Below are 12,136 nucleotides of genomic sequence, written 5' to 3'. Positions count from 1 at the left end.
TGCCAGCTTAATGACTTAGGTGATGAATGTATTTATTTTCCACTGAGATGTTATAAGATTTTTAGGAAAACTCAAGGACATATATTTTATCACACAAAGCAGTATTTATATAATTGTACATTATAACGTATTTTGTTGCATTAAAAACAAGAGCACCGCCTTGCGGGTGCTGACGCTCATCTGATTTTTTTTGTGTAATAGAAATATTGTCCTACCCATGATTTTCTAAGTCTAAAAAGGGCCATCATTCTTGCAAAAAGCAGGAAAGAGTTATGTTTCTTGATGTACAGTGTCCACTTATGATGGTGAAAAACTGTTGCAAGTTTTAAAGCAATAGCTTTGATAGTTTATGAGAAAAGTTGACTTAAACATAATACTCAACCAAGAATATGATTTTCTAAGTCCAAAAGGGGCAATAATTATTGCAAAAAGCAGGATGGAGTTATGTTGCTTGCTGTACAGGGTCAGCTTATGATGGTGAACAAGTGTTGCAAGTTTCAAAGCAATAGCTTTGATAGTTTAAGAGAAAAAGTTGACCTAAACATAAAACTTAACCAAGAAATCTGATATTTTCTAAGTCCAAAAGGGGCCATAAATCTTGCAAAAAGCAGGACGGAGTTATGTTTCTTGCTATACAGGGTCAACTTATGATGGTGAACAAGTGTTGCAAGTTTTAAAGCAATTGCTTTGATAGTTTAGGATAAAAGCTGACCTAAACATAAAACTTAACCAAGAAAACTGATTTTCTAAGTCCAAAAGGGGCAATAAATCTTGCAAAAAGCAAGATGGTGTTATGTTTCATTTTATTCAGGAAGTTTGATGGAGTCAATGTGGAAGGTCACGGATGTAATATTCTTTTAATCACATGTTAGCTTTTGCTATTGAAACATCAAAAATTCTACTTTCTTTTACTATATAATCAAGTTAATTTGACTTTGTTTTATCATTTTTAAATAATGGCTCTATTACACTTCCGCGACGTCAAACATGTGATTAAAAGGTGTTACATAATGATGCTAGTCTCTGTCTGTTTTCATTGTTAAAAAATCATTATGTATCAATATATAAATATATATATATATAATATCAACTACCCATTACTGTCGCCATATATGTATATGTATGTGTTTGCCACATGGGTCGATGACCTACTGGTGTTTATAAAAATAAAATCTAAAATCTAAAATCTATAAACTGAAGTGTGCCCCTAATTACTCTAATCTAGGTACAATACAATAAACATGTGTCCTTTAAGTGTTACCTAATGGGGTCTTACCTTCACAACATATAATTAGTAGGTATATTAATTGAAATGTATGGTGTTAAAGGAAATCCGGCTAATATTTTATGAAAAATATTTAAAATCAAAATATTTAATTTTTATCTTAGTTGAATATTAGTTAAAAGTTAGATAGTGAATTAATTTTACAGAAAATGTGAGCAAAAAAAAATCAAAGTGATTTAATTAATCATAATAATTCAATAATCTTTCACACATTTATATACTGATGCAACTTCTTTGATGCAGCACGAGTGCACCCTATTTCCATTCGAAAAAGTGGTACCTTAATCAAAACATTTTAGTTTAAAACATGATGATGAAATGAATAAATGGCTTAATTTATAAATATGACATTTAGCATGTCTTAATTAAGATAGAGATTTTCCTGAAAGTTTATAAAGTTCCAAGTACAGTCATGCTGATACCTTAGCAATGATGTTTTATGATTTAAAGGTATTATGTCACCAAATCTTGGCAAAATCTTAAATTACATTCTATATGATGTAGTTTACAAGCATGTTGCTAACAAAATAATTCAGTTTTTAAACAATCTATTTTTATTTTGTCAATTTCGTATTTGCTGAGATAATCCCTTTAATTTTAAAACAGCCCGATGCCTTCGGACAGAAATTCAGCTATGCTTAAAAAGATTCAATTCGATCTGAAATAAAAGGAAATTATATTAATATTTGATGGAAATTTTTTCAAACAAAAATATTTCACATTTTAGATTAGTTGAATATAGAGTAAAATTTAGAGAGTGAATCACTCTCTAAGTAATGATTTGAATAACATTGTCAATATTTCAAAAAAGTAAAAAAAAAAATCACAAACTTATTAGGCTGTTTTAAACACTTTAAATGCATTTTTATGTTCACTGTCTTTGTTGTCTTTTGTTTGACTTTTCTGTTTTACAGTATTCTGTCTTTTGTATAATGTCTTATATTTATGTTGTCTCAGTGTTTCATGTAAATAGTATACAAAGTGTACTTATTAAATGTATATTATGTTTTATGTAATGTATTTTTCTTATTGAACTATTCATGACAACTGTATGAAAGAAATGTGAGAATGAAAAGAGAGAAAGAATGAGTGAAAGAAAAAATGAATGAAAAGAAAAACATTTAGTTTTAGCGTTTCTTGTATCTATTTATAAAAAATGTACATTTATGAATAAAGTAGTATACTAATAAATGTGAAGTTTCAAACAGAGAGTTATTTCATTATTTCAATTAGTAAATGAAGTTATTTATATCTAATTACTAACATGATTAGTAATTTCATCTAAATAATTTCTTAGATAATTGCAAATGTGTGTGAAACATCACTGTTAATAATACCAACGTGAATAAACCAACACCCATAGACCATATACTTTGTCACTTACTCATAGTCTAGAACATGTAGAAGTCCATCAATACAGCTTTTATCAAAGAGTTATAAAACTAAGTATTTTATACTTCTTTGCTTTTATCAATGACTTACATGCACATTAAGAAATTAAACACCAGAAAAATATACCCCTAGCAACAAATAAATCTAAGGGGTCAAAGTGTCAAATAAAAAAACATAGGGGTCAAGGTGTCACTCAAAATAGGGGTCAAAGTGTCACTAAGGGGTCAAGGTGTCATCTTTGGTGAAAAATTTTAAGGGGTCAAGATGTCAAGGGGTCAAACCGTCTAACATTCGGTGCGTGCACGCATGGTCACGCCCGAGTGTATCGCAGTTTGATCCACTATTCAGCCATTTATGATTTTATACGCGAATTATAACCATAAATCACATTTACATTAAGCGCATTGACATAATTTCTACAGAAAAGTGACTGAATTCGATTTATGCATGATCTAATCCCCAACTCTTGCTGATTCTATTGAATATAATGATTAAATTTTATGTGACACATTGCAGGTTATTTTGGCCAACGTAGGCCTACATGTACGGATTAAGAGACTTGCTGAACACTTCAAAAACTTCAAAGTAATCTAGGTTAATCATAGCAAAACCTGTCTTAAGACGTAAAGGTAATGACAAAAGTGTCCTCCCAAGCAGGTAGCGATGCACTGTTTTATTGTTAAAGTTGTCGTCTTTATTTAAAGATAGTCTTTAAGTAATAGTTATAGTATGTGTGAGAGTGTGTTACCAGGATATATCAGAGCTAGGGGTACATCGAGGGTATTTTTCTCTGCACATATCGTCGAGGCCTGTAGGCCGAGACAGATATGTGCAGAGAAAAATACCGAGATGTACCCCTAGCTCTGATATATCCTGGTAACACACGAGCACTACATATTATAACTGTTTTATCGCATAGTTTATCATTAAAATTTATATATTATTTTCATTTAAATTTGTTTATTATTATTTTTACTATTTTGATTCCCTTTCTGCGCCTCGCTGACTGAAACACTAAAACTTCTGTTTTAGAAAATGTGTTCCCCAGATAAAAGTACCCAACAAATTTCTGCATTGGTTTTAAATCTTTGCATTTCATTGGCCAGACATATTGTAAAACTTGTTGTTTTGTTTGTAAAAAAAATCAAAGAAAAAGAAACATTTGAGAAATCTCAGAATTTCATATATTTCATGTATTTCTGAATTTGGCAATAACTATCAAGTTTTTGAAATAATCTAGTTTATTTATTCTTTTACTTTATAAATGTAGACTGTGTTTGTGACAATTCTTTCTCTGTGAACTGTAAATTGGAGCTAAAATCATCTTTTCTTTGAAAGGAAAAAATTATACTCCCTTGATAGGACCTCAATAGAGAAAAAGTGTTCCGATATATATCGGAACAGTTTTACTGTGCTGATATATATCGGAACACTTTTTTTCTTATGAAACTCCATAGAGATTTCCGTGTTGATATATATCGCAACAGTTTTGTAAGATATCAGCACAGTTTTGTAGTAATAATGTGTGTTACTATGTATAACATGCTGCAAAGATCAAAGGAAAATTGCCGCACTATGCGATAAATAAAGTGTAATGGTTTTATTTGCACGCGTTATAACTTGATTTTCACGTGAAAAAGGTAATTTACCTGATAGGCCTAATCTAGAAACAAGTCTATTATGACATTCTCTTTTTCTGAATGGCATTTTAAAAGGCGATTACTAAATATTTCAAAACATACTAAACATTACTAAAATAGTAATCAGACAGAACTTTCCGAAACATAAGTTAAGATGTGAAAAATATGAAAATTGGACAACAAATGTTGAAGATACATTTTTTTAAAGTCCTACTTTTGAAAGTGTAGTGATCCTTTTAGAAACAATGTTGTCTTAGGCATTACCATGCATTGGTAAGGTACTGAATAACATTTCGGGTTATGTTTAGTAGGCCCATTTGTCATCACACATTAATTCAAAGGTAAAATGTATTAAATTGTATACATTTTCATCTTTTGAATTAATGTGTGATGATATAGTCCTACAAAATATCTTTTCCATAAATATTACCATACAAGAACGGTACGGTGATGGCACAATTGACTACAGTATCACTATTTGGGAACTATTCATAAAACTGATAAACGGTTTCGTTTCTTGTAAGATTTTAGTAATTCATGTTTAACATGTCCAAAACATTGCGGAATGGTACTTATTTTACTCAGACTTTATCATAGACTCCCTGTGTAAAATCAAAGTATTAAATCCATATCGACGGTGTCGATCGAAAATCCCGAATAACGAAAATGCCTATTTTTTTCTTTGCCGAATAATGTTCAGCATTTTCCCGCGCACATTCTCTCCAAATCTGGGGTCAATTAGCCAATGGGAAAGGGGTGAAACATGAAGAAATAAAATACCGATTAATGAGATAGATAGAAAATGCCGAATGAATTCGCTAATTGGAAAAAAGCGGAATAGTGAATTTCAACACTTTCTTAAGTTACAAGGGTCTTTTTCAATAGCCAAGCATGTAGCACATCCAAATACCAATTAGCGTATGTTGTTTACTTTTTTCAGAAATTGATCTGAAAAAATCATTATTCGGTATTTTATGTTTGATTTGGAAAAGGCGGGAAACACTAAAAATTAGTTTTTTGCCTCTCCTGAAAACCACCTTTTTATTTTTCGGGAATTTCGATCGACACCGTCGATATAATATTTCAATGAAACTTCAAAGTTTTGTAGTTTCTAACATCATCTGTGGCATGTGCAGTCAAAAATATAGTTTGATTTCTGAAATAATGTGGTATTTATTTCTAAAGTCACTATATTTGTAAAAATACTTAGTTTTACCCAAGTGGAAACTGGTGGGTACTTGAAAATGCAGTTCTCTGACTGGTCAGTTAGAACTCCTGATGTCATGATAAAGTTATGAATTTATCAATAGCCTTAAGTTGTTTCACCAAACTTTATTTGAATGAAAATATTTCAAAATGCTGCATGTATCCCCTTTAAGTTCTCAACAGTTGAAGTGTTTGTTTTAAGTATACTGTTAAACAAGTTTCAGAAATGATTATGTAGAAAATATTGCTAGTCTTTTAAACAGCCGGATGACATTTAATTTATCAGCCTAAGTAAATATGAAAATAAAAACAGTTTATCTAGGATATTTGTATTTAGCCTGGATGTAGAGATGAATGGAGATAGCTGAAGCACACATTATCTATGATTAAGAGATACTTGTAAATGATAAATAATCACAAAAACGTTTTATGAAAACGTAAAATGTGTTTAATGGATCTAGAGTAGCAATTAAGTATGCTTGGTATGGACCCTATAGCATTTTTAGTTAAATCTTTAATACAACTTTTCAATATGAAGCGGTATGAAATTAGGAATGTCATTCCAGAACACATACATCTTCGCAAACTACGTAAACATAGCACCCGTGTGAATGAAAAATTAGCATTATAATATACAGTAAAGGTGATATAAACCGGCAACTGTATTATAAGTATGTTATACCCACGTAACCCCTGATAATGAAGCATTTGACCGATATATAATAAAAAATGCTTATTATCCAAAAAAAAATCATCCTTTTCTGGCATTTATCTAATTTTACGCCTCATTAAGCGAGGGCAATCCTTGTGTTTGATGAAGTGAGTTTGAACATCAGTTTTCAATCAAATAAATGTCCCGTAACCTTATCGATACTATAAATCAAAGTAAATGATTTTCGATTATTCTGAATGGTGTCATACACCAACAGGTGCTTTGAGTAAACACTTGCGGAACCGTATGTGACGTTAGGAAATAATGTGATGGTTATCACGAAGGGAGGGGTGGGGTATGAGAATTGCGTAACTACCCGACAGAAAAACACAACCCCAACCGCGTTTACGGCATTGTTTTAGAGAAGATACGGGGACATATATCGGGGACATATATAAACAATAAACATCGATCGAATACATACATCAATTACGTCTGCGTCGATAATTTTACTGGTCGCGAAATGATAAGTTTTAAGCTAATTCAAATAATTGAATAAAACCACGATTTTCTTAAAATTTATACGCATGTGACAACACATGAATGACATGTATATTGTGATTGTGCAATATATACTGCTGATGTTGGAATATTGGTACGACGCTGTAGAAGTTTGTTTGTACGGTTTCACATTTTCATTCATCGTCTATGCACGAAAAAGCCGTATAATGAGTTTCAAGGCCAGACACACACACCCAAGTAAAGGAAATTGCAGCTCCTGCAGCTATAGCCTACTGCAGCAAGTGGCGAATATGCTACGCACAAGCACCGCATACATGTTTAACGTGGCAAGATTCATATAATTTACGGTCAAAATGAAACAAGTCGAAAGATTTCCTGCGGCCAGAAGTTATACAGACCAGATATTGTTAACAGTAACCTATGGGTGAATAACGTACTCGATTTTTTTATTATACCATTACACTTTAATGTATGAAATATTACTCCATTCAACATGATTTACAAGTAGATCTATGAACTATGTATTTCTTAAACTGAAAGTTATTGTTTTGAGCTAAAATAACTATATTTCCCTTTCATGTATAACATAACTTTTAGCTTAACTGGTCACATTCCTTGGCTATTGAAATACTTACTGGAGCTTTCACAAGTGTAATTCATTCACCTGGACTTATTTGACAACACAGGACCATATAATCCCGGAAATTGAAGAGCAATTCATACAAAAACCCTTATGCACAACAAGGTATCAATATTGATCATTGTTGAATGTTTGAATAAAATATATGAAATAATGAATGAGGAATTCAGGTCACAAACATTTCTCTATATATCATATAGAGTGCCAGCTATTTGCAAAAACGGCGTTCCATTAATGCGATAAGTCGATCGCATAGCGATAAAAAGTCACGTGAAATCACCCAGTCCCCATGTGCTACACTACTTGTTGTATTCCAATATACCTGCAAGACGCATTCGATTCTTTCCTTGCCACAGGTAAAAGTGAAATATCTGGTGTTCACGTAATGTAGCACAAACAAGTTTTCTTTTTGATTTGGTGTTTTTTTTTTTAATACTTTTAACCAAATATTATCTCTCTTTTGGAGTTACTTACATTTTTGTTTGTTTGATTTGGCAACTCTAAGATAGTTTAGAAACAAAAACTCATATTCTAAAGTTCATAAGCTGACCAGACTTCTATTTTAAAGAAAGTCCTTTAAAGAAAGACTATTTTTAACCAAATCTGGAGGTCAATGGCTTTAAACGATCGTGTTTCAATTTTTCACTGACAAACATGTAGCGAATCTAGCAATGAATGTGACTCATCATAAACTTTAATGTATACAACTTGTGGTTCCATCAAAATTTACATGAACTTTTCAAGCCATTTAAATAAAAATATTTAGGATGTCGAAAACCCCTACATGATAAGATAAGGTAATCAGGAACCGGTTTCAAAAAGTAAAACCTGCAACAAACCCTTGTATGTTAAAAGTTTGTAATAACTGCATATTAATTTGTGAAGCGCATACAAAACGACACTTTGAACCTTTCAGCGTGTCAGGTAATGAAACAGATGCCAAATGTCGGTCTTTCACACTTCAAATAAGTTGTAGCCTAGTCCTATTATACGCATGACATGTGTTGAACTTAATGATCACTTCATAACAGAACTGTGAAAACACTTTATAAATCTGACACTAATATGTGTCAATATTTAAATTGCAATATAAAGTTTCAAAAACCACATACATTATGTTTCAATGCATTGTTACGACAGAAAATGCATTTTTCATTTTTGCTTAGATTTCAATAGTTGATTTGTTTGTTCACGGATTTAGTTGTAACTTTGCGTGGTTTAATTTGCAACATGAATTTGCACAAAATACAACGGCTTTTGCATTTTGATAGAAACAGCTTAAACTACATTACACTGCTGAATTAACCTCATTTGTAATAAATCTATAATTTAAAGTGGTACTCAGTTGGTAAATTTCGATATTCAAAACCGAGTAGATGATTAGTTAGTACAATATTTATAGGCCTACAGCAGGTGAAATAAGAAGCCAGAAGAGTGCTAATCCAAACTTTCAACAACACCTGGTATAACAGACCCGACACCGTTCCTTGATGAACCAGGGATACAAGGTACAGAGACCACTTCAGAATGGATTGCCCTGACCTAAGCCCTTTTTACGATAGTACAGGATCAAACTGTTCAAAATAAATCTAAGCGTCCTTATACGGAATTGTTTAAGATGCAAACGGTTTTCAGTTGGTTCTCTACACACATCAACTTCACATCAACAATAATATTTAATTCGCTAAACTTAGGTATGAACTCAGTTTGTACTTTTAGACCAAGTATTACTGGATTGCATCCAAATTTTCCGACCATGGTGTCCGAATCCTCGATTATAACTGAATACAAGATGTAAAATAGTCCAGCATACAAACAACAGTAGCTATAGCTACACTATTGTAGTGAGCAATTCCTCGAGAACAACCCCTTTGAGTTAATGTACTATGTTCGGATTATGTGTCTGCTCGTGACATCAGCAGCAAGTGTAATAAAGAACAATCGAAAGTTTCATATAGGACATTTTAATTCTCATTATATATTGATCATTTTATGTATAAAGCGACAGGATAATTGAGATAATTCTACGAAACATATGTATACAGCAGCAGAACATTTGCGATAATTCTATGATACATGTATACTGCAGTAAAATAACTGACATAATTCTGTGATACATTTATACAGCAGCAAAAGAACTGAGATAATTCTACGGTTTAAATATACAGCTGAATAATCTATTGAACTGAGATAATTCTACGGTTCAAATATACAGCTGCAGAAGAACTGAGATAAATCTACGGTTCAAATATACAGTAGCAGAAGAACTGAGATAAATCTATGGTTCAGATATACAGCTGCAGAAGAACCGAGATAATTCTACGGTTCAAATATACAGCTGCAGAAGAACTGAGGTAAATCTACGGTTCAAATATACAGTAGCAGAAGAACTGAGATAAATCTACGGTTCAAATATACAGCTGCAGAAGAACTGAGATAAATCTACGGTTCAAATATACAGCTGCAGAAGAACTGAAACAAATCTACGGTTCAAATATACAGCAGCAGAAGAACTGAGATAATTCTACAGTTCAAGTATACAGCTGCAGAAGAACTGAGATAATTCTACGGTTCAAATATACAGCAGCAGAAGATCTGAGATAATTCTACAGTTCAAATATACAGCAGCAGAAGAACTGAGATAATTCTACGGTTCAAGTATACAGCAGCAGAAGAACTGAGATAATTCTACGGTTCAAGTATACAGCAGCAGAAGACATGAGATAATTCTACGGTTCAAGTATACAGCAGCAAAAGAACTGAGATAATTCTACGGTTCAAATATACAGCTGCAGAAGAACTGAGATAATTCTACGGTTCAAATATACAGCAGCAGAAGAATTGAGATAATTCAGGCTACGATACATGTATACAGCAGCAGAAGAACTGATAAAATTCTACACTAGCGGTATACAGCAGCAGAAGAACTGAGATAAATCTACGGTTCAAGTATACAGCAGCAGAAGACATGAGATAAATCTACGGTTCAAGTATACAGCAGCAGAAGACATTAGATAAATCTACGGTTCAAGTATACAGCAGCAGATGACATGAGATAAATCTACGGTTCAAGTATACAGCAGCAGACGACATGAGATAAATCTACGGTTCAAGTTTACAGCAACAGAAGACATGAGATAAATCTACGGTTCAAGTATACAGGTGCAGAAGAACTGAGATAGTTCTACGGTTCAAGTATACAGCAGCAGAAGAACTGAGATAAATCTACGGTTCAAATATACAGCAACAGAAGAACTGAGATAATTCTACGGTTCAAGTATACAGCAGCAGAAGATCTTAAATAATCCTACGGTACTTGTATACAGCAGCAGAATAATCCATTCGGCCTTGTTTTTTTTTCACACATTGCAACAGGTTTTATGGCTGTAATTAATGTATGCTGTACAGATTTCCACGGGAAAAATAAAAACACACAAAGAAATAAATGAAATATACACTACCTGTTATAAAGAATCGCCTGAACTCCATCAAAATCTGCTGATGTCAATGATTTCGATAGAGGTACCCGTAATCCGAACATTTCTGTAAACTTTCATAAAAACCGATGATATTCATGTCACTTAAATGCTTTAGTTTTCAAATCCTCCCTTTATCCTACACTTGATCATTCCGATAACGCGAGTTTGTCAAATCCTCTAAAATCGTTAATCCAATTTATTTGATCCAAAGAAAATTCGAATTCCTTTAATATATCGTACTTAACAATGTTATTTATCACATATTCACTCTCTATCAGCGGGCGAAAACCACTGCACAATGAAAATGTGTTACTTCAAAACGTACAGTCTGTCGGATCTTTTTTGGCAGATCAATGAATATCTGAAATAAATAAATAAATAAATAAATAAAGCTTTCCAGAAACTGTATATTACATTCAAATCTTACACCGCTTATCAAATAGTTTAAATAATTAAAACTATCATTGGTTATAGGATAATTAAAAACTCGTATATATTCAATAGTCAATCCCCTATAAAACCACTAGAAAGCAAGAGCACGTGCACTACCGTACTATAAACATGTTAAGGTGAATGTTAAAGTGTCCGTTTGTATTAAGATCAGAAGTCATTGATTGGCTGTGACATTATTACAATAAAACAATGATTCATTGATGTGTTTATTTCACTTGGGTGTCAATATTATTGATTTCATGATAACAAATCAATAAATGACAAATGTATAAACATTAACACAGTTTTCTGGCTGACATGTACGATGTCGGTGTTTAGTAAGTGGTCGAAGAAAGCACGAGTTGTTTAGTAGAAAAACAACAACAACAAAAAAAAAACAAAAAAAACATCGACTCGTTCTGCTCGCTTCATGAATTACAAGGCTGAATTTATTCGTTCACAATTTCGATGAAATCTTTGAATGTCTTATTATAGAGTATTAAAGACAGAGTTTTTCCAAATGTATACCTCACGTTAAAGAATAATAAAGAAAGAAACTCTGTATCAGATATTTGAAAAAAAAATCCCTGCACTTTATTGATCATTGCAAAAGCGTCTGAGATGCTTCTTTCCATTCGAATTATAGTTTCTGCTTGTACAAAATATTTTAAGCAAATTCACTTTCACAATAACAAGAAAACGAGGCACTTCTTTCACCATCGCTAGCGCCGTTAACGAAGTTATACTGACAGGTCTACGTTCGTGTAGGTATATCTATTTTTTATTAAGCGAAAATAGAACCTTTTATTCCAGTGTGTCCAAGTTGTTGTTTCGTTTGAAGATATCCTTTAAAAATGTATGATTTAAGACTATGTGAATATTTGACGA

General features: G+C 32.3%; 1 protein-coding gene across 1 annotated transcript in view; it reads right to left on the bottom strand.

The window, feature by feature from the left end:
• Positions 1 to 11,173, bottom strand: part of LOC123558457 (protein inturned-like) — a 280,606-nt gene extending 269,433 nt beyond the window's left edge. Inside the window, exon 1 of the mRNA XM_053544639.1 lies at positions 10,799 to 11,173. Within this exon, the coding sequence (XP_053400614.1) occupies positions 10,799 to 10,878 (80 nt within the window). The 5' untranslated portion in view covers positions 10,879 to 11,173. The remainder of the gene's footprint in view (positions 1 to 10,798) is intronic.
• Between the last annotated feature and the right edge of the window lie 963 nt (positions 11,174 to 12,136).

This window comes from Mercenaria mercenaria, chromosome 5 (genome assembly GCF_021730395.1).
Source record: "Mercenaria mercenaria strain notata chromosome 5, MADL_Memer_1, whole genome shotgun sequence".
NCBI lineage: Eukaryota > Metazoa > Mollusca > Bivalvia > Venerida > Veneridae > Mercenaria > Mercenaria mercenaria.
Note: the sequence above shows the minus strand (reverse complement) of the source record. Positions and strands in the feature narration are given on the sequence as shown.